General features: G+C 43.3%; 1 protein-coding gene across 2 annotated transcripts in view; it reads right to left on the bottom strand.

The window, feature by feature from the left end:
- Positions 1 to 24,342, bottom strand: part of LOC115170939 (corticotropin-releasing factor receptor 1) — a 183,312-nt gene that overhangs the window by 27,273 nt on the left and 131,697 nt on the right. For both annotated transcript variants that reach the window (XM_029727338.1, XM_029727339.1), the window contains 4 exons: positions 8,599 to 8,719; positions 5,395 to 5,548; positions 5,219 to 5,279; positions 2,296 to 2,368 (listed from right to left, as the gene is read on the bottom strand). In XM_029727338.1, the coding sequence (XP_029583198.1) occupies positions 2,296 to 2,368; positions 5,219 to 5,279; positions 5,395 to 5,548; positions 8,599 to 8,719 (409 nt within the window). The remainder of the gene's footprint in view (positions 1 to 2,295; positions 2,369 to 5,218; positions 5,280 to 5,394; positions 5,549 to 8,598; positions 8,720 to 24,342) is intronic.

The following is a 24,342-nucleotide window of genomic DNA, read 5'->3' as shown; positions in this document are numbered from 1 at the left end:
AGGAGTAAAAAAAGCCAATTTAATGATTCAGAGCAAGGTCTTAGGATGATTGACTACTGAGGTTTTAATGGAAAATCAATAAAAATGTTGTTTTTTTTACATTAAAATGTAGCGTGCTGGGTAAATATCTTACAGTACCAGTCAAAAGTTTTGGACACATCTACTCATTCCAGGGTTTTTCTTTATTTTTACAATTTTCTACATTGCATAATAGTAGTGAAGACATCGAAACTATTAAATAAAACATATGGAATCATGTTGTACCAAAAAAAGTTAAACAAATCAAAATATAGTTTATATTTGAGATTCTTCAAAGTAGCCACGTTTTGCCTTAATGACAGCTTTGCACACTATTGGCATTGTCTCAACCAGCTTCATGAGGTAGTCACCTGAAATGCATTTCAATTAACAGGTGTGCCTTGTTAAAAGTTAATTTGTGGAACTTTATTCCTTCTTAATGCATTTGAGCCAATCAGTTGTGTTGTGACAAGGTAGGGGTGGTATACAGAAGAAAGCCCTATTTGGTAAAAGACCAAGTCCATAGAACAGTTCAAATAAGCAAAGAGAAATTATAATCCATCATTACTTTAAGACATGAAGGTCAGTCAATCTGGAACATTTCAAGAATTTTGAAAGTTTCTTCAAGTGCAGTCGCAAAAACCATCACGTGCTATGATGAAACTGGCTCTCATGAGGACCGCCACAGGAAAGGAAGACCCAAAGTTACCTCTGTTGCAGAGGATTGGTTCATTAGAGTTACCAGCCTCAGAAATTGCAGCCCCAAAAAATGCTTCGAAGAGTTCAAATAACAGACACATCTCAACATCAAAGAGACTGTGTGAATCAGGCCTTCATGGTCAAATTGCTGCAAAGAAACCACTACTAAAGGACAGCAATAATAATAAGAGACTTGGTTGGGCAAAAAAATACGACCAATGGACATTAGAACAGTGGAAATCTGTCCTTTGGTCTGATGAGTCCACATTTGAGATTTGTGGTTCCAACTGCCATGTCTTTCTGAGACGCAGAGTAGGTGAATGGATTATCTCTGCGTGGTGTGGTGGTTCCCACCATGTGTGGTTCCCACCATGAAGCATAGAGAAGGAGGTGTGATGGTGTGGCGGTACTTTGCTGGTAACACTGTCAGTGATTTATTTAGAATTGAAGGCACACTTAAGCAGAATGGCTACCACAGCATTCTGGAGTGATACGCCATCCCATCTAGTTTACGCTTAGTGGGACTATCATTTGTTATTCAAGAGGACAATGACCCAACACACCTTCAGGTTGTGTAAGGTCTATTTGACCAAGAAGGAGAGTGATGGAGTGCTGCATCAGATTACCTGGTCTCCACAATCACCCGACCTCAACCCAATTGAGATGGTTTTGGATGAGTTGGACCACAGAGTGAAGTAGCCAACAAGTACTCAGCATATGTGGGAACTCATTCAAGACTGTTGGAAAAGCATTCCAGGTGAAGCTGGTTGAGAGAATGCCAAGAGCGTGCAAAGCTGACAAAGGGTGGCTACATTGAAGAATCTCAAATATAAAATATATTTTGATTTGTTTAACACTTTTTTTGTTTACTACATGATTCCATACAGTATGTGTTATTTCATAGTTTTGATGTCTTCACTATTATTCTACAATGTAGAAAAGGAGGTGTCCAAACTTTTGACTGATACTGTATTTTAAATCATATTCCAACGTTATGTGTGAGTATCTGATGAGTTATGTAGGGAGAAGGCATGAGAAAAACAGTCACCTATTTCAACTTTCTTAAGGAGGAAATGTGTAAAGAGTCAAGCTAAGCTAAAACGGTCACAGTTTAGCGTGCTGCAAATCATTTACGATTCATACATATTCCTCATATATCATATTCATTCCAACTGACCCAGTCAGTTCTGCATGTGTGTAATAGGTGTCACACCATTGAAATAGCTTCACATGATGGTATTACTACATGTGCGGGAGTGTGTGCGTTGGAAGGCTGCGGTATAAAGTTCACACACCATTGAATGTCAATGACCTTTCTACTGTTTGTTTTGAAGCAATTACTTGACCTCGAAAAACAATTTCTGCTTGAGTGCACAATATTGTTATTTTGTCAGTGTTCCTAACTGTGCGGTGCTGTAAATACAAACACACTTAGAGGGAAGGTGAAAAGGGGAAGAGCTTGGTCATGGATGTAGGAAAACCTAATAAGGACAAGGCTAAAACACAATGTCTATAAATGTCTATACTAGGAGGAGAAATATGGAGAAATGTGAAAAGGATTGTGTAACACTATCTTACCAGCAACACCAGGATCATTGGGCCCTGGTAGATGTAATCTGTGTACACTCCTGCCTTCTTCCCAAACCAGCACCTGCAATTTAGAACACAGATAGTTGAGCCAATCATACTGGCTGATGCAGAAGGTCCACCAGTCACATTTATTCAATGACAAAGCAGACTGCGGGACCTTTGCCAACAATTTTTTTATAGTTGACTAAAATGAGCATCGGCCTCGGCCAATCACAATTGATATCAGAGGTGATGAGAGGGCTTAGCCTATCAAAGCCGGTACTGGCAAAGAACAAAAGAGGCCTTTGTAAAGTACAGCACTCCTCTGTAGCAACAGAAAACACCTAAAACAAAGAATTTTGTGGAATTACATCCACTTTGCAGTAAAACCAAAGGGATGAAAAAAGGAAAAGAAGACGCTCTCCGAGGGGATGAGATGCTCCAGATTCACTCATTCTACAGACTCAGTTCAGTGGAGTGAATTGTTCATTTGTTCTGTCTTCACCTTGTTGGTATCAGAGCGAGAGAGAGAGAGAGAGAAAAAAAAGCCGAGGGATTGGGGGAACTGTGTCTGGATAGAAGTTTGTTTTCGCCCCCGCTGAGCATTATGAAAAGCAAGCTAACAGGTTTCGGAGGGTTGATATCACAGCAACCCCTGTGTAAGCAAGAGACTCCGATGTGATGCAGTGGAAACTGTCAGATTCCTGGTATAGCACTAATGAAACGGATGCCCCCCAGCCAACCAGCTGGTTGAGTGAAGAACTTTAAACTCTACCAAGCGTGTTTTCTGATTGTATTAGAGAGCAGAATGTCAGCGAATGGGAAAGGATGTGGAGTATGTTTGCTTAGGCTATTTCAAGTCAGGTTAATGATGGAGTAATTAAGTAGCCTTGCACAAGCTGGAACAGCTGATAGGAGCAGGAGCGTATGTCCTGTTTCTATAGCATGACGCTGCTGGATGTACAAGTACACGCCCCCGGACAGCACACTAGTCTGTTGAAGGGCTATCCCAGACCAGTGGGAAGTAGTTTGGGGGTGAGGGTGCTACAATTTTTACCCACACTGCAGACGGCTATATTGGTACGCTAATACAGGACTATTAAAAGCCAAGTGCACTACTTTTGTGATTTGTTTTTAATAAATATTATTATAAACTCAGCAAAAAAAGACAAGTTCTATCAATGTCAACTGCATTTATTTTCAGCAAACTTAACATGTGTAAATATTTGTATGAACATAACAAGATTCAACAACTGAGACATAAACTGAACAAGTTCCACAGACATGTGACTAACAGAAATGGAATAATGTGTCCCTGAACAAAGGGGGGGTCAAAATCAAAAGTAACAGTCAGTATCTGGTGTGGCCACCAGCTGCATTAAGTACTGCAGTGCATCTCCTCCTCATGGACTGCACCAGATTTGCCAGATCTTGCTGTGAGATGTTGCCCCACTCTTCCACCAAGGCACCTGCAAGTTCCCGGACATTTCTGCAGTGAATGGCCCTAGCCCTCACCCTCCGATCCAACAGGTCCCAGATGTGCTCAATGGGATTGAGATTCAGGCTCTTCGCTGGTCATGGCAGAACACTGACATTCCTGTCTTGCAGGAAATCACGCACAGAACAAGCAGTATGGCTGGTGGCATTGTCATGCTGGAGGGTCATGTCAGGATGAGCACCACATGAGGGAGGAGGATGTCTACCCTGTAACGCACAGCGTTGAGATTGCTTGAAATGACAACAAGCTCAGTCCGATGATGCTGTGACACACCACCCCAGACCATGACGGATCCTCCACCTCCAATTCGATCCCGCTTCAGAGTACAGGCCTCGGTGTAACGCTCATTCCTTCGATGATGAAAGCGAATCCGACCATCACCCCTTGTGAGACAAAACCGCGATTCATCGTGAAGAGCACTTTTTGCCAGTCCTGTCTGGTCCAGCGACGGTGGGTTTGTGCCCATAGGCAACGTTGTTGCAAGTGATGTCTGGTGAGGATCTGCCTTACAACAGGCCTACAAGCCCTCAGTCCAGCCTCTCTCAGCCAATTGCGGACAGTCTGAGCACTGATGGAGGGATTGTGCGTTCCTGGTGTAACTCGGGCAGTTGTTGTTGCCATCCTGCACCTGTCCCGCAGGTGTGATGTTCGATGTACCGATCCTGTGCGGGTGTTGTTACACGTGGTCTGCCACTGTGAGGACGATCAATTGTCCTCCCTGTAGCGCTGTCTTAGGCGTCTCATAGTATGGACATTGCAATTTATTTATCTGGCCACATCTGCAGTCCTCATGCCTCCTTGCAGCATGCCTAAGGCACATTCACGCAGATGAGCAGGGACCCTGGGCATCTTTCTTTTGGTGTTTTTCATCATGAATCTTGTTCTGGAGACAGCTCTGCAGAGTGGTCACTAGCTGGCACAGCCACAAAGTCCAAAAATCTGATTTTAAACCGAACCCTAACCTTAATCCTAACCTTAACTATACTGCTAGCCCTAATGCCTAACCCTAACCTTAAATTAAAACCAAAAAGGCAATCTCTGTTTTCATGAATTTTTACAATATGCCAATTTTGACTTTGCAGCTGGCCTATCTAAGGGGACATCGCTCAATTCTGCCACCAGGGCAAGACTCATGACAATAAAAGTCAACCTGCTATTCTGTATGCAGAGCAATTATAGGTTACAGGTTCACTACGACTCCCTTAAAATGAGGATGAATCGGTTGTTTAATGACCTGGCAGAAAGTACAATTAAGGAGATGACTGGGTGACATCCATCTCTCATCCACTACAATGATCACTCTGATGGGTGTGAGAGGAGCTAGACACGGACAAGATTGTTGCTTGATTCCAAAGACAAATAGATACCACAGGGACATGAATAGAGATAGAAAGAAAGCGAGAGAGAATAAGAAAGAAAAATAAATGTGCTTACTTTTCGTTGTCGTAGTAAAGCTTGCCAATGGCCCATGCAATGATGATTGGAAGAGGGATACCTGTAAAATATCACACATCGTCTCTGTTACAGTTGACTTACATTCTTTGTGATGAGTGAAATGAATCTATCAACCCACATCCGTCTTTCCTTTGATGAACTACGTGTTAACTCACACCACCCGATGCAGATGAACATCCACTTGCGTAGCTTGTCCGTAGAGTAGGTGAGCACGATGGCTGTATGCAGGTAGCAGCCCTCCCCAAACATCCAGAAGAAGTTTGTCACGTGGAAATAGTTATAGGCTGCCGTGACCAGCCGGCACCACAACTTTTATAGAGAGGAAGGAAAGAATAACAAAAAATATTAAGGCTAGTAATGATTTTTTTAAAGTGAGAGCTGTAAAGCCACCACTTTGGCGTTTGTTCAAAAGTAGCAAAGCCCATCTATGAAGGCCTGTGATGAATATGTTGTCTAAGTGTTTAACTATAGTAGTTTCATGAAAATTCCTTAACATATGTAAGATTTAGGCTTAGACGAGAACTTCTTACTGTCATGCAGGTCGGGAGTGGCCTTGGGTCACAATCAAAAATAAGGAGTCTTTCCAAAATCAGGTGTTTCTTATTTACCTCCTTTTCACGACAATAAGAAAAAATATTTTAATTTAGTATTTGTTCAGGTAATTATTCATATGGTACCTAGTGAAAAGAAAAGAGTAATGTACTGAGTGGGAAAAATCTCGATTCAATTTGAAAGTGTCATTGACTCCTTGTCTAGCTTCACAGTCTAGCTTCACAGTCTCAACCCACTTACTTCAAAAACATATCAAAAGACTCCCTGACCCGGTACTACCCATCAAATCATCAAAGTCGCACAGAAAATGGGACTCTACAGCCAGCAATCACAGTGTATTTGGGCTAAGATCCCAAGTTACACTTTCCAATTCCCTCCACTCTACCCCTTGTGTAGTCTAAAGGCATTTCAGGGCAGCTGTCAAGTCAGGATTGTAGTTCATTCACAACTCTCCATTTTCTCTAGCCTCTACTCTAATCGACCCATTGAGGGTGAGAGACTGCCAGTCCGATCAGTGAAGTGGGGCCATGGTTGAGTGTGATAGCGTGATATCGTTACCATCCTGACATCCCCGCCACTGACACATGACGTCCCCCTCTATATTCGCAGGGGGAACCCAGTGTACCAAGGACAAGAAAAAACACAAAAATGACAGCTTTCAAAAGTGAAAAATAACTCTCCTGAGGTTTGAGCGTTGCTTTTGACCAAGCCAACTCCCCTTTTGAAAATAGAGAATTTTCTTTCGAGACAACAGCCGATAAACAGGTGAGGGGATGCGATGTACAAAAATAATTGAATGGCAGGAATGAACGCAATTGCGCATTAGCTGACGTGTTCTCAGTAGGATAAGCCTAGTATGCTGATATTTGCCTTTAACTGCATTCGTTTTTAATAAACAGTATGCTGTAAATAGTATGTAGTACGACACAGTATGCAGTTACAGTGCCGCGAAATAGTATTCTTGCATGCAGAACTGCTTTAACTCAGTGTCATTTAAGGGTTTCAAGCAGGAACTGCTCAGTTAAAGTCCTGCCACATCTCAATTGGGATCAGGTCTAGACTTTGACTAGGCTATTCCAAAACTTCCAATTTGTTGCTTTTTAACAATTTTCATGACTTGATTGTGTGTTTTGGATCATTGTCTTGCTGCATGACACAGCTGCGCTTCAGCTTACAGACGGATGGCCTGACATTCTGCTGTAGAATTCTCTGATAAAGAGCAGAATTCATAGTTCCTTTTATTAAGGAAAGTAGTCCAGGTCCTGATGCAGCAAAGCATCCCCAAACCATCACACTACCAGTGCCATGCTTGACCGTTGGCATTCAGTTCTTACTGTGGAATGCAATGTTTGGTTTTCGCTAGACATAATGGGACCCAACTCATGGGACATCTCAGCCGGCCAAACCCTCCCCTAACCCAGACGACGCTGGGCCAATTGTGCATCGCCTCATGGGTCTCCCGGTTGTGGCCAGCTGCGATACAGCCCAGGATCAAACCAGGATCTGTAGTGACACCTTTTTTTATTTTATCTTTATTTAACTAGGCAAGTCAGTTAAGAACAAATTCTTATTTTCAATGACGGCCTAGGAACAGTGGGTTAACTGCCTTGTTCAAGGGCTGAACGACAGATTTTTACCTTGTTAGCTCGGGGATTTGATCTTGAAACCTTTCGGTTACTAATCCAACGCTCTAACCACTAGGCTACCTGCCGCCTTAGACCGCTGTGCCACTCTGGAGGCCTCTGGGTCACTTTGAGCGCGCCCAGTTTGTCTTCTTAGGTCAGATATTGACAGTGGGGGTTGGATTCATTCATTTCTGAGGGCTGGGGGGGCCGGAGGGGGTGATGAGCTAATTAGTAAAGTAGTAGTAAAGGCTAATTGAAAGAGCTGGGAAGGAAAAAAAGCATGTTCTCTTTTCTCTGAGTTGAGGGATGTTTGCACAAGCAATAACGTCAAGAGGCAGGCGAGCTGAGGGGCAATTAACAGTGAACCAGGACGACATGATGGTACTCCAAAGCCTGTTAGTTAGAAAGTTAGTTAGTTAGGAGTGCGTGCGTGCGCCCGGACCCTGGAGATGTTTTTGAAATGATAGCTGTGACATTGCAATCCAATTTGATCGGAGAGAGGAAAAAGGAGGATGAGTGAAAATGAAAGTTTGTGTGTGTGTGTGTGTGTGTGTGTGTGTGTGTGTGTGTGTGTGTGTTCATTAGTGAGCCTGGAGAGAGGGGGAAAGTAATAGAAGGAAAGAGTGGGGATTTTTGTATGGGTGTCTGAATGTGTGTGTGTGTTTCCTTATCTCCATGAATGTATTGCCCTTCTGTGTTTGTTGCCTCACAGTGTATCACAGCAAACTATATACAGGTAACTGCCAAAATAAAGGAAACACTTGAGTTGTTTGAGCTGTTATGGTGTGGGGTGCATTTTTCTGGAATGGTTTAGGTCCACTCAAACCCTTAGAGGGCAAGGCAAGTTAAACGGCAATAAATACACAGCCATTCTGAGTGATCACCTTCAATCTATGGAGAGTAATTTCTATCCTGATGACATTGCCCCCATCCACAGAGCACAAGTGGTCACTGAATGGTTTGATGAGCATGAAAACTATGTTTACCATATGCCTTGCCCATCTGTCACCAGATTTGAACACTAGCCAAGGCACATTGCAGCTGTTCTAACAACTTTTGATGGTGCCCTATTAAGACACTTTATGATGGTGTTTCCTTTATTTTGGCAGTTACCTGTATGCATATGTATATTGCATATAAAGCGGCCTGAAATTGATGTACAATTAACTTCCCTGTACTCACCACATTGCTCTCGTGCACCTCAGGGTTCATGGTGAGCTGTACGACGAACCAAGTGGCGTTCCTCAGGATGAAAGCTGTGATCAGGTTCCAGTGGATGATGTTCCTCAAGCAGCGGATACTCCTGGGGGGAGAGAGGAGAATAGAGGAAAAGGTAAGCACTGGTACCTATTCATTATACTGTACAGTGCAACATGGTATCAATGCTATGCATCACATTGTGAATCTTTTGCAAAAAGATATGTATCAAGGTTATTGATGCCTAAGTCCATACATTGCACTGTAATACTCCTGGTGGTAGAGGAGAGAACAGAGGACAGGTTAAAGGGCTGGTGGTATGTAGTATAATTATTGCAGTGTTTGCAGTGAGTGCAGTTTTTCCTTCTTCAGAATAATTATGACCTTTGAACCCAGTGCAAAACTATTTTTTCTTACTACAACCTTTTGAGTCGAGCACACCAATTCCTCATGCTATGCAGTATAATGTTGCTAATACATGTGACGGGATGATGTATAATGGGACCATAATAAAAATAGTGAAAGTTAAGAGACAGTGGGGAAGTTTGTGTGAGTGTGTTTTTGGATGTGTGTTTGCATAATTAGTACAGAATGTGCATGGACTATGGCCGTGTGTGTGTACCACAATTGACATATTCCCTACAGTAAGTCTAAAGAGCTAGACAAAGCCCGTTCCCTCAAGCAGGGGGTGTATCACTTTCTCTGTTCTGTTCTAACCACTTCATCTCACCTCCAGTGGCAAAGAAAACCACCTCACAATAATCTCCTAAAACCCTCTAGCAGTAGATTTGGGCAGGCTGGTCAATCTTTTCCCCAGGCCTCAGTAGCACCAACAGCCCAGCAGGTTCTTCAACCCACAGGAATGACTGATCGAATTGGACCAGCTAATGCATGGTTTATTAGATCAGTCAAGGTTGTAATTCACACAGTTGGTGTACAAACGTGGAGGTAATAAGACACCAGGAAAGGAAAGCATCCAGGACCAGCAGGGCCTGGATTCACAAAACCTTCTTAAGAATACATTTCTTTGTAAGTGCCATTTTTTCCTTAAGCTTAGGTTCAACTATGAAAAGTTGCTATTCCTCAGTAATGTTATTTTAAATGTTCTTAAGCTTCTTCCTATGTTTCTTCCTATTAAAAAAGTTATGAAGAAATTATATTCTTGAAAAGAATGTTATTGGATTTCGTCTTGGAAATATACTTAATTCCAAGATAGCTAAACCCTTGTCTTTAACTCACAGCAGTGAGAGAATAAGCTAATGAAAGCAGTTGAACATGTTTAAACCCCCCAGAGTCAATGTCAGCCCCCCACGGAAATGTATTTAGCATAATAAAGAAATCCCCATAAAAAAAATCAGTTTAACCTCTTACATCTAGGGGGCAGTAATTTCACGGCTGGATAAAAAACGTACCCGATTTAATCTGATTATTAGTCCTGCCCAGAAACTGGAATATGCATATAATTATTAGCTTTGGAGAGAAAACACTCCAAAGTTTCTGAAACTGTTTGAATGGTGTCTGTGAGTATAACAGAACTCCTATGGCAGGCAAAAACCTGAGATGCTTCTGTTCAGGAAGTACCCTGTCTGAACATTTCTTGCCCTTCTTGATTCTCTCTATCGTTTACAAAGGATCTCTGCTCTTACGTGACACTTCTCACGTCAACAATGGAGTCTCACAGCCCGGGAAAAACAGGAATGATGTCATTCAAAGCCCTGGCTGAAGCACACGAGAGCAAAAGCTGAGTGGTCAGTCAATGGACTAAGCCTTAGGCGCGTGACACGCCCCGCCCCCGGCTTTCGGTTTTTTCCTCAGTTTACAGACAGGCAGATTCCCGGTCGGAATATTATCGCTTCTCTACGAGATAAATTGCATAAATATTGGTTTTAAACAGCGGTTGACATGCTTCGAAGTACGGTAATGGAATATTTAGAAATTTTTTGTCATATTTTGCGTCATGCTCGTGGCCGAGATTTAGCGTTGGGATAGTGTCTAGAACGCACGAACAAAACGTCGCTGTTTGGATATAACGATGGATTATTTGGGACCAAACCTACATTTGTTATTGAAGTAGAAGTCCTGGCAGTGTATTCTGATGAAGAACAAGCAAGGTAAGAACATTTTTCTTATAGGAAATGTGATTTTGGTGAAGGCTAAACTTGCAGGGTGTCTAAATAGCTAGCCCTGTAACGCCGGGCTATGTACTTACATTATTGCAAAATGTGCTTCATCCGAAAAGCTATTTTAAAATCGGACATATCGAGTGCATAGAGGAGTTCTGTATCTATAATTCTTAAAATAATTGTTATGCTTTTTGTGAACGTTTATCGTGAGTAATTTAGTAAAATCACCGGAAGTGTTCGGTGGGAATGCTAGTTCTGAACGTCACATGCTAATGTAAAAAGCTGGTTTTTGATATAAATATGAACTTGATTGAACAGACATGCATGTATTGTATAACACAATGTCCTAGGTGTGTCATCTGATGAAGATCATCAAAGGTTAGTGCTGCATTTAGATATGGTTTGGGTTTATGTGACATGATATGCTAGCTTGAAAAATGGCTGTGTGATTATTCCTGGCTGGGTACTCTGCTGACATAATCTAATGTTTTGCTTTCGCTGTAAAGCCTTTTTGAAATCGGACAGTTTGGTTAGATAAAGGAGAGTCTTGTCTTTAAATAGCTGTAACATAGTCATATGTTTGAAAAGTGTAAGTTTTCGGATTTAGAGGAGTTTGAATTTCGCGCCCCGCCCATCATTGGATATTGGAGCAGACGTTCCGCTAGCGGAACGTGTAGATGTAAGTTAAGCTACAGATATCTGTGAAAGGCGACAGAGCTAGAGTGTTCGTTGGACCATTTTGCTCTGCGATCCCCACAAGCGTCTTGGGACTCGTATCAAGTCGGTGAAACCGATCTGCCAACTTCTGTCTGTAGTGTCTGAACAGTTTGGGCTATACACTAATATCCCTCTGTGGAAAGGTGAGACCATCACAAACACGTTTTGCTCTAGGACGCCCACATGCCTCACAAGACTCGTCTGAATGTTCTTTCCAAAATTCGTCAAGCTCTTTCAAATTGGTCATTGATCATTGCTAGACAACCATTTTAAGTATTGCCATAGATTCTTCAAGCACATTTAAGTCAAACCTGTAGCTCGACAACTCAGGAACATTCACTGTGTTCTTGGTAAACAACTCCAGTGTATTTGTTTTGGCCTTGTCTTTGAAGTTATTGCCCTGCTGAAAGGTGAATTCATCTCTCAGTGTCTGAACCAGGTTTTTATTTTGGATTTTGCCTGTACTTAGCTCCATTCCATTTATTTTTTATCCTGAAAAACTCCCGTCTGTAAAGATTACAAGCATACCCATAACATGATGCAGCCACCACTTGCTTGAAAATTGTGTTGTAATGTGTTGTACTGGATGTAATGTGTTGTACTGGATGTGCCCCAAATATAACACTTTGTATTCAGGACAAAAAGTGAAATGCTTTGCCACATTGTTTGCAGTATTACTTTTGTGCCTTGTTGCAAACAGGATGCATGTTTTGAGATATGTTCTGCACATGCTTATTTATTTTCATTCAGTCATTTAGGTTAGTATTGTGGAGTAACTACGATGTTGTTGATACATTCTCAGTTTTCTCTTATCACAGGTATTTAACTCTTAAGCTGATCTAAATTGGAGTGATTGTGAAATCATTGCGCTGTTTCCTTCCTCTCCGGGAACTGAGCTACGAAGGACACCTGTATTTTTGAAGTGACTAGGTGTATTGATACACCCTCCAAAGTATAATTCAATGAAAATTTCACCCAAAATCTAGTTTTTGGTATTTGTGTAATTTGCCATTGTTGATATAGTCCAAAAATGTTCTGCATGTAACAATCAAGTTAAGATATCTAACTTTTAAAATACAGCTGGTATAATGAAAGAAATACCAAAATGTAGTTTTTTTGGTGGTTTTCCTTTTAATAACTTCACCATGCTCAAAGGAATATTCAAATCACATTTGATTTGTCACATGTCGAATACAACAGGTGTAGAACTTACCGTGAAATGCTTATTTACAAGCCCTTAACCAACAATGCTTTAAGATTTTTTTTTAAACAAGTGTAAAGTAAAATATTGAAAATAGAAAATAGAAAATAAAAGTAACAAATAATTCAACAGCAGCAGTAAAATAACAAGCGAGGCTATACTGTCACGTTCATCGTAAGAAGGCGACCAAGGCTCAGTGTGAGTATCGTTCCACATCTTTATTAATATGTGAAACTATGCAAGACATACAATAAATTATAAACAAAACAACAAACCGTGACGACAGAGGTGCAACATGCACTAACTCAAAATAAGATCCCACAAACAACAGGTGGGAAAAGGCTGCCTAAATATGATCCCCAATCAGAGACAACAATAGACAGCTGCCTCTGATTGAGAACCATATCAGGCCAACATAGAAATACAACTTCTAGATAACCCACCCTAGTCACACCCCGACCTAACCAAAATAGAGAATAAAAAGGATCTCTAAGGTCAGGGCGTGACAGTACCCCCCTCCCCCCCAAAGGTGCGGACTCCGGCTGCAAAATCTGACTCTATAGGGGAGGGTCCGGGTGGGCATCTAGCCTCGGTGGCGGCTCCGGTGCGGGACGTAGACCCCGCTCTGCTCGCAGATTCGCCATCCTCGGTGGCGACTCTATTTCGGGGACGTCGCCGGAAGCTCCGGACCGTGGATCATCGCCGGAAGATCCGGACCGCGGATCGTCGCCTGAGACTCCGGACTGCCGACCGTCGCCAGAGGCTCCGAACTGCGGACCGTCGCCAGAGGCTCCGGACTGCGGACCGTCGCCAGAGGCTCCGGACTGCGGACCGTCGCCGCAGGCTCTGGACTGCAGGCCGTCGCCGGAGGCTCCGGACTGCGGGCCGTCGCCGGAAGCTCCGGACTGGGAACTGTCTCCGGAAGCTCCGGACTGGGAACTGTCTCCGGAAGCTCCGGACTGGGAACTGTCGCCGGAAGCTCCGGACCGTGGATCGTCGCCGGAAGAACCGGACCGTGAGTCGTCGCTGAGGCTCCGGACTGCCGACCGTCGCCTGAGGCTCCGGACTGCCGACCGTCGCCTGAGGCTCCGGACTGCCGACCGTCGCCTGAGGCTCCGGACTGCCGACCGTCGCCTGAGGCTCCGGACTGCCGACCGTCGCCTGAGGCTCCGGACTGCGGACCGTCGCCTGAGGCTCCGGACTGCGGACCGTCGCCTGAGGCTCCGGACTGCGGACCGTCGCCTGAGGCTCCGGACTGCGGACCGTCGCCTGAGGCTCCGGACTGCGGACCGTCGCCTGAGGCTCCGGACTGCGGACCGTCGCCAGAGGCTCCGGACTGCGGACCGTCGCCAGAGGCTCCGGACTGCGGACCGTCGCCAGAGGCTCCGGACTGCGGACCGTCGCCAGAGGTTCCGGACTGCGGACCGTCGCCAGAGGCTCCGGACTGCGGACCGTCGCCAGAGGCTCCGGAGTGCGGACCGTCGCCGGAGGCTCCGGACTGGGAACTGTCTCCGGAAGCTCCGGATTGGGAACTGTCGCCGGAAGCTCCGGACTGGGAACTGTCGCCGGAAGCTCCGGACTGGGAACTGTCGCCGGAAGCTCTGGACTGGGAACTGTCGCCTGGACAGGTGGCACCAGACTGGTGACACGCACCTCAGGGCGAGTGCGGGGAGCAGGCACAGGACGTACCTGACCGGGGACACGCACTTCAGGAAGAGTGCGAGGAGCAGGCACAGGATGTACTGGGCTGTGGAGGTGCACTGGAGTCCTGGAGCATAGAACCGGTGCAGGATATACTGGACCATGGAGGCACACTGGAGGTCTGGAGCGTAGAGCTGGCACAACCCATCCTGGCTGGATACTCACTTTAGCCCGGCAAGTGCAGGGTGCTGGTGCAGGGCGCTGACACAGGACACACTGGGCTGTGAAGGCGCACTGGCGACACAGTGTGTAGAGCCGGCGCACGATATCCTGGACCGAGGAGACGTACTGGAGACCAGGAGCGCTGAGCCGGAATGCACACTGGAGATACAGTGCGTATCGCCGCATAACACAGTGCCTGACCGGTCACACGCTCCCCATGGTAAGCACGGGGAGTTGGCTCAGGTCTAAACCCTGACTCCGCCAATTTCCCCGTGTGCCCCCCCCCCCAAAAAAAATGTGGGAGCTGCCTCTCGGGCTTCCGTTGTCGTTCTAACTCCTCGTATCGTCGCCGTTCCTCTCTTGCTGCCTCCATCTGCTCCTTTGAACGGCAATACTCCCCAATTCGTGTCCAGGGCCCTCCTCCACTCATGATCTCCTCCCATGTCCACTCATCCTGGCCACGCTGCTTGGTCCGTTTTTGGTGGGATCTTCTGTCACACTCGTCGTAAGAAGGAGACCAAGGCGCAGCGTGAGTATCGTTCCACATCTTTATTAATATGTGAAGCTATGCAAGACATAGAATAAACTATAAACAAAACAACAAACCGTGACGACAGAGGTGCAACATGCACTAACTCAAAATAAGATCCCACAAACAACAGGTGGGAAAAGGCTGCCTAAATATGATCCCCCAAATCAGAGACAACGATAGACAGCTGCCTCTGATTGAGAACCATATCAGGCCAACATAGAAATACAACATCTAGATAACCCACCCTAGTCACACCCCGACCTAACCAAAATAGAGAATAAAAAGGATCTCTAAGGTCAGGGCGTGACATATACACAAGGGGTACCCATAGAGAGTCAATGTGCGGGGCACCAGTTAGTTGAGGTAATATGTACACGTAGGTAGAGAAAAAGGGACAATGCATAGATTATAAATAGAGAGTAGCAGCAGCGTAAAAGAGGGGTCTGGGTGGCCCTTTGATTAGCTGTTCAAGAGTATTATGGCTTGGTGGTAGAAGCTGTTAAGAAGCCTTTTGGACCTTGACTTGGCGCTCCGGTACCGCTTGCCGTGCAGTAGCAGAGAGAACAGTCTATGACTAGGGTGGCGGGAGTCTTCTCAACAGTTTTTACCTCCAAGCCATAAGACTACTGAACAAGTAATCAAATGGCTACGCGGACTATTTGCATTGTCCCGCCCTCCCAACCCATCTTTTACGCTGCTGCTACTCTCTGTTTATCATACATTCATAGTCACTTTAACTATACATTCATGTACAGACTATCTCAATTAGCCCGACTAACCGGTGCCCCCGCACATTGGCTACTCGGACTATCTGCATTGTGTCCCGCCACCCGCCCCCCGCCCCCCGCCACCCACCAACCCCTCTTTTACGCTACAGCTACTCTCTGTTTATCATATATGCATAGTCACTTTAACCATACCTACATGTAAATACTACCGCAATTAGCATGACTAACTGGTGCCTGTGTATAGCCTCACTACTGTATATAGCCTCGCTACTGTTATTTTTCACTGTCTTTTTACTTTTGGTTAGAGCCTGTTACTACTTATCTATTGTTCACCTAATACCTATTTTTTACTTAAAAATCACACTGTTGGTTAGGGCCTGTAAGTAAGTTTTTCACTGTAAGGTCTACACCGGTTGTATTTGGCGCACGTGACAAATAAACTTTGATTTGATTTGAACTCCTGTACGGGAGACGACCCCGAGGAATGCTAGACGTGGCTAAAGTAGGCTGGGAATAGCAACCGTCGCCCCATCGAACCATGGTGGAACACGTGGAAGACATGAGAGACCAGATGGCAACCCTGTGTCCCCTGGTACGGAAACACGTGCTGGAGGCCCAGAAGGCCCAAGCACGGGTGTACAACAGAGGGGCACAACGAAGAGACTTCCAGCCAGGAGACAAAGGGTTGGTATTGGTCCACACCTCAGAATGTAAGTTTTTGGCCCAATGGAACGAGCCATATGAAGTCCTTGAGAAGGTGGGTGAAGTTAACTATAGGGCCAGACAGCCGGGACACAGGCATCTGACCCATATTTACCATGTGAATTTGCTGAAGAAATGGAATGCACATGATGTACTTGACTCAGACGGCAGGGAGAGGTGAGGGGAGTGGTGATTGAAGGGAGATATCTTTCAGCCCGCTGGCTCCACCCCCGAGCCTTATATGGACTTCCTGCCCCAACGAGGCAAGCCTGTGGGTCATTAAGCCATGGAGTGCTTGAGGATGAAAGAGGAAGCGGGCTGCACAAACAGAGAAAGGACTGAGAGGGAAACCTGTGTTATGGAGTGTGAGACAAGAGAGAATGATCTGTGTGATTACACATTGTGTCCTGGACTGTCTGATTACCCCTACTGTGTACCGAACCAGTTTGGCTGAGGACCCGAGTTTTAGGATTACCCCTGGAGAGCGGAACGGACAAAGAGAACGGATTGTGGACTGTGAACTGGTTGCTGAATTCCCCCCTTTCCCACGGTGTGCAAATCTCCCTAATAAATTCCCCATTCGTATTCTAGTTTGGTTATTGAACTTGGTGACGCGGAAACCCCGCCCCCTTGAGCCTGCTACAATACACAGTAGCACAATTGGTTATGGGATTGTAAAATGGCGGCCATCTCCTTCGGCGCCATTGAAACAATGTTTGCTTTTTTATTTTTACTCAACTACCAATAGGTGCCCTTCTTTGCGAGGCATTGGAAAAACTACCTGGTCCTTCTGGTTGAATCTGTGTTTGAACTTCACTGCTTGACTTAAAGACCTTACAGTATGTGTGGGGTACAGAGATGAGGTAGTTGTTCAAAAATCATCTTTAACACTATTACTGCACACAGAGTGAGTCCATGTAACTTATTATGTGACTTGTTAAGCAAATGTTTACTCCTGAACTTATTTAGTCTTGCAATAACAAATTGATTGAATACTTTTCAGCTTTTCATTTTTTATTAATTTATAGAAATGTCGAAAAGCATAGTTCCACTTTGACATTATTGGGTATTGTGAGTAGGCCAGTGACAAAATCTAAATTTAGTCCATTTTAAATTCTGTTACACAACAAAATGTGAAAAATGAAAGGGATGTGAATACTTTCTGAAAGCAAGCATTGACAGCATTCCTCCCACTTTATACTAAATGTTTAATGGCTCATTACATCATGTTTATTCAAAAACCTTTCCTAGCAATGTTAAAATGTGACAGAATGCACACTGTGGTAGATTACCTGTTTTAACCATGGTACAGTAACTGCTTTGTGGTTGTACAAGAGACACGCACACACCCGCACGGAGGCACACGCACACATGCGCGCACGTACGCACGCATGCATGCACACATGGCTGACATAGCTATACCTACAGGTTCTGACAAAAACAAAGCCCTTTAAGCTTTGAAAAAAACATTTGAATTCTTAAATGATTAATGGCTAATCCACCAGAGACTGTTTGGAGTACAGCCAAAGTAGACGTTGTCCTCTACCTTTCCCTCTGTTTATTTTACTCTCACAAGCAATTTCACTAATTCCTCTGACTCTCTCTCTCTCTCGCCCCTCCCCCCGCTGTGCGTCATCTTTCATTTTAACCCTCACCTCATTCCTTCTCCCGCTTTCAAAATTACCGCTTTAATTTACTCCTCATTTTTGCCCCATTTCTCTGTCCTCAACCTTTCTCTCTTCTTCACTCTCTCTCTTTCTGTCATCCCCCCTCATTCTATTTTTCTCTCCATCCCCCTCTTCTTTTCTCTTCATCAGGTCGGACTAAATTACTGGAGGCAGAGGAGACTGGACCCATATTTCCTTATCCCCCTACTTATCCCTGACAACGTATTGCTGGACAAAACCATTTGTTGGATGGAGTACAACAATTCACAAAAAAGTCAAGGTTTACTGGCTCAGTTCCCTTCAGACATAACCTTACATGTCTTACTCTTCATTTGTCAGCCAAAGAAAGTATGAAGCTCTAGATATCTACCTCAATTCTATTTACAGATCTCAGAGCCTGAACGAGGATGCCAAATTGCACTCTATTCCCTTTGTCGTGCACTACTTTTGACCATGGGCCCTGGTCAAAAGTATTGGGCTAAAGAGGGAATAGGGTCCCATTTGGGATACAGGCAAGGATTACGATGGTCTTCTTCAGGGGAAAATGTTTTGGAGTATGGTTAACTCTAGCTAGTGGGTATGCCGAGTTATACAAGTGTGTTATGTTTCCAATTATGTAGACATTTGAGCAGTCCGGGGGCTGACCGATCAAATCCTATTAAATTAAAGAGACTTAAAAGCAGTCTAGAAGACGAATATTTGAAGTACAGACACTCACATAAACCCCAAATATCTGGTGTGTGTCATACAGGAAATGTCACTTTTAATCTGAAATCAAAACACTAAGGAGGTTGAGGTTTCAGAATGTTTCTTTTTGTGAAGTATATGTAGACAGTCTCTTGTTAATAAACAGAGTATCTAGGTATGGATAGAGACACACACATACTTTCAAAGGGATTATCTTATATAAAACGCACCTTGAAAGGCACACACACACATGCACACATGCATTCTGTACGCAGAGCCCCTGGTCGTCACAGCTCTCCACAGAAAAGTGCCTCAGGGATTGCGTTAGAGTGTGCACATTCATTTATTTTAAAGTGCAGGCTTCAGAGGAACAAATTAGGATATTAGAGGCATCAAACAATTCTTTGATTTATTTGCCTCTGCATTTCAATGTAGGTAAAAAGGGAAACAGGATGGCCCTGAAGAAGAATGCAATACAGGGCTTGGATGGAGCTCCATTCTGTGTGGTGCTGTGTAAGAGCAAAAGACTGGCCTGAAAATGAACTTCATCATTATTCCTTTCATTTTAATTTGATTAATAATAAGACAATTCATGTCATTACACAGGGAATTTCTACTTTTTTTATTAGAAAAGTGATAGAGATAAATATTCGGAGAAAGTGGGAGAAGGGAGAGTTAGGGAGGACAAAGTGAAGCAACATTATGAAGAGAACAATAAACACAGAAACTCAAATTGCGATTCTCTTCTCAGGGCCCTAAACCTATTTACAGTGTTTCTTGAATGTGCCAGACTGCCCAGCGGACAGTTTATTCATTGGGGAGTATTGACTATAAGCACACTACCAATTTACAGGGTATACAACAATATGAGGGAGAACAAGATATGATGCTTCTGTATGCTTCATGCTGTATCACAACCGGCCGTGATTGGGAGTCCCATAGGGCGGCACATAATTGGTCCAGCGTCGTCCGGGTTTGGCCGGTGTAGGCCGCCATTGTAAATAAGAATTTGTTCTTAACTGACTTGCCGAGTTCAACTAAATTTTCGCCTAAAATGACATACCCAAATCTAACTGCCTGTAGCTCAGGACCTGAAGCAAGGATATGTATATTCTTGATACCATTTGAAAGGAAACATTTTGAAGTTTGTGTAAATGTGAAATTAATGTAGGAGAATATAACACATTAGATCTGGTAAAGATTGCCCAAATGTGCCTAATTGGTTTATTAATACATTTTCAGGTTCATAACTGTGCACTCTCCTCAAACAATAGCATTGTATTATTTCACTGTAATAGCTACTGTAAATTGGACAGTGCAGTTAGATTAACAAGAACTTAAGCTTTCAGCCAATATCAGATATGTCTATGTCCTGGAAATTTTTCTTGTTCAACCTCATGCTAAGCCTACGTTAGCTCAACCGTCCCGCGGTCTGAACACCGATCCTGTAGAGGTTAAATAAAGGTTAATTATATATATTTTTTAAAAACTTCAGTTCACACAGTGATTCTGTGTGACTCAGTCAGTAGAGCATGGCACTTGCAACACCAAGGGTTGAGGGTTCAATGCCGCTGGGGCCACCCATATGCCAAATATATGCACGCACGACTGGTTAAAAGCGTCTGCTAAATGGGATATATTATATTTTCAGTAAGTCCCCTTTTTGCCTCCAAGAGGATAAAACACTCCCAAATCCTAACAAACCTCTTTCACAAGAGTTTTACAGCGGTAGACATGAACTAGAAGGAAAACTGTCACCTCAGTTTCGAGTCTCTAAAACAGGATTTTTTTTTTTTAAATGGTCAGAACAGAACATCTCCAGTTGGTTTACCCAAAGGCAGTTTCTAAGAACCAATGCCACTCTAGGAGGCAGTCTCTCTCTCTGTCTGTGGGTTGATGTCATCACGCATCAATAGAGGTGACATGACATGACCGCCAAAGATGGACACTGGCGAGATGTCTTCAGGGGAGGGACTGAGGTTCCAAGGTTCTGGCTGCATCCCAATTGGCACTACTTTTATAGTGCACTACTTTTGACTAGGGGTCTGGTCAAAAGTAGTGCACTATATAGGGAATACAGGACCATTTGGGACACACCCTCTAGCTATCTCTATTGAGAACATGCCAAGACTGTCAAGCTGTTGCCTAGCTCCATGAATGGCAAGCGAAACTCTACATACTAAATTGTCAAACACACCCACACCACCAGCAGTGATGTAGCCCTTATCTAAATGAAGAGAAACAAGCTTCTCTGTATGGGATCCCAGGCTATATGCTGAGGTTCAGAATGGGGAATTGATACGCACACACACACACACACCAGCCTGGCCTCAGTGCCATATGATACATACTTTACATATTTCTGAGCACCTGCAATACTTATGATACCTACTAATAGTCTAGCTACTTCAGACAGAAACAAAAGTAGGGAGGTTGGTCAGGGAGGATTGGTAAGTGTAATGCGCAACTGTCTAGCAATCCAAACGTTGCGTGTTGGAATCGTGTCAGGAAAAACTGTAGTATTTTAGATAACCCTTCCACTAACCCTTATTCTAAACTTAACCCAATTCAACTATCCTTCTATGAAAATTCACCTAACCTTTGTCGCTTTAGTTCAAACAACCTTTAATGTAAATGTTACGTCCATTGTTGGAATGAGACCAAGGTGCAGCGTGGTAAGCGTACATTATCTTTTATTAACAATGACACCAGGAAAAACAACAAAATACGAAAACGAACGGAAAGCTACATGCAGTGCAGAAAGTAACTACACACAAACAAGATCCAACAATCACAGGTGGGAAAAAGGGCTGCCTAAGTATGATCCCCAATCAGAGACAATGATAAACAGCTGCCTCTGATTGGGAACCATACTAGGCCAACAAAGAAATAGAAACATAGATATGCCCACCCAAGTCACACCCTGACCTAACAAAATAGAGAATAAAAAAAGGCTCTCTAAGGTCAGGGCGTGACAGTAAATGATCCGAACCTTTGTAGTTAGTTCATCTAAACACGTACATTCTCCCCGTAATTCTCCTTAGTTGTTAAGACGCAACAAGCAACCTGCTTTTAGAGAAATACGTATAATACTATATGACTTCCAAGACCTATGATAACTTACATCATCCAATTGAGCAGACTTGCTGGTGTCTTTTATGTACAACAATGCAAATTCTAATATATATTTTTTATATACTCGGGGGGCCATAATAAAACCATCCGCGGGCCAACAGTTGGGGAACCCTGCTTTATGTCCTCTAATTCATATGATATTGTATGACTGCTATTCCATTCATAACGTAATTTAACACAATGTAACATATATTACTAAATGGAGTGTCACAGAATAAAACAAATTGCCATGAGACCAAGTTACGCACACAGATACACTTTCTGTTCTCTGGGCTCAGTCAAAGTTCAAATCTCTGGCAACAGAACCTTGTCAAAATCGGACACACTTCTCGTTCTTACTTCCAACTCCAGCATCCAGACTCTAACCACCAAGCATAGCTGAGCAGCAGGGATCTGCAGAATAACAGATTACTTCACAAGAAGTTAAATGGGACTGTGAAAAAGAACTGGAGTGTGGTGCAGTGCAGTGTTTAAAGCCACACTGGGCTGGGTAAATATGGGGGCATGGCCACAAGTGTGGTAAAACCAAGACCATTCAATCCCAGAGCAGTCCTACCAGAAAATGAGGTTCAAACCACACCAATGAGGCTGCAGCTGAGCTAAATACCATGTACAGTATATCTAAAGCGGTTTACCAGAACAGGATATTATGCATATCAACAACCATAGTCGATCCACAACATGCAGTGGCATCATAAGTATTCCCACCTAGAACTCATCAGAGATGTTCTGTTCGACACGGTGTTCTATTTTTGACATGTTCTATGGGATGTTATATTCTCGTTCATTCTATTCTGTATCGTCTACTACTCTAATACAACACTAGGCACAAGCACCAATGCATAATACATCATAGCTACTTGAAAAATACATTGTCATTGATGCACCCTTTTGGTTAAAGTTCTGGTTTTGAAATGGTTAAAATTGATTTCTGGGTGCACTGGAATCACCTAATCATTTCCTGTTTGTTACATTTACATCATTTGGCAATAGTAATCGATAGGGAACCCAAGTTCGTGTGTGTGTGTGTGTGTGTGTGTAAGTTTGCAGTGGTGGAAAAAGTACCCAATTGTCATACTTAAGTAAAAGTAAAGATACCTTAATAGAAAATGACTCAAGTAATAGTGAAAGTTACCAAGTAAAATACTACTTGAGTAAAAGTCTAAAAGTATTTGGTTTTAAATATATTTAAGTATCAATTGTAAAGGTAATTGCTAAAATATACTTAAGTATCAAAAGTAAAAGTAAAAGCATAAATAATTTCAAATCCCTTATACTAAGCAAACCAGATGGCACGATTTTCTTGTTTTTTAAATTTACGGATCGCCAGCAGCACACTCCAACACTTAGACAATAATTTACCAACAAAGCAATTGTGTTTGGTGAGTTCGCCAGATCAGAGGCAGTAGGGCTGACCAGGGATGTTCTCTTGATAAGTGTGTGAATTTGACCATTTTCCAAGCATTCAAAATGTAATGAATACTTTTGGGTGTCAGGGAAAATGTATAGAGTAAAAAGGACATTATTTACTTTAGGAAGGTAGTGAAGTAAAAGTTGTCAAAAATATAAATAGTAAAGTACAGATACTTAAGAAGTACTTTATAGTATTTTTACTTAAGTTTACTGTAAGTTTGCATGTGAGGCGTAACTTAGTACTTTGTAAAGCTCAATGACATTTTCATTTTGAGTTTGTGTAGCAGTCACCTGCTGTTGAACTCTGATGGGGCTTCCACTGCAACAAGCCAATTGAAGACACCACCAGGTCAAGCTGAAGCCTCCCATGACCCCTCACCCCAGAGTCCTGCCTCCCAGAGCAGGCACACATAGGTAAACAACACCACCACACATGTGCAGGTCTCATGGGCAGCCGAAAATGTCAACCGAGGCCCCAGCTTGGGGTTGTATTATTTATATTTAAAAAGATCATATCTGGGCTAACTATTCCCTTGTGTGTTATGTGGCAGAAATCCAATAATTAAAGGTCAGAGATTCTCTGAATCACAAACTTCTAGCAGAATGAGATGATGAACATGTGAGTTCAGTTTACTCAGCAGAGAGACATAGGGAGTCATCTCTTCCTTGTTTTTTATTTAGGCTTACAGCAAGTTCCAGTCTTGGTAAAAAAAGAGAAGAATTATGTCCTTTTTGATATACCACACTTCTGCCATTGTGCATTACCAGGTAAAGTGATTCTGAATCAGTATAAACGAGAATTGACTGGTTCTTTCAGTCAATTTCTATTCATGCATATTACATTATACACCATTAACCCAGATCGCAGAAATGGGGTCTGTTGAGCCATTAATAAGTATTATTTCATCCCCCAACGTCAAATACGTTGATGAACAAACATCACTTGTTTACACTAGAGTCA

Source organism: Salmo trutta, chromosome 32 (assembly GCF_901001165.1).
Source record: "Salmo trutta chromosome 32, fSalTru1.1, whole genome shotgun sequence".
Taxonomy (NCBI): domain Eukaryota; kingdom Metazoa; phylum Chordata; class Actinopteri; order Salmoniformes; family Salmonidae; genus Salmo; species Salmo trutta.
This window is presented reverse-complemented; position numbering and strand designations above follow the sequence as displayed.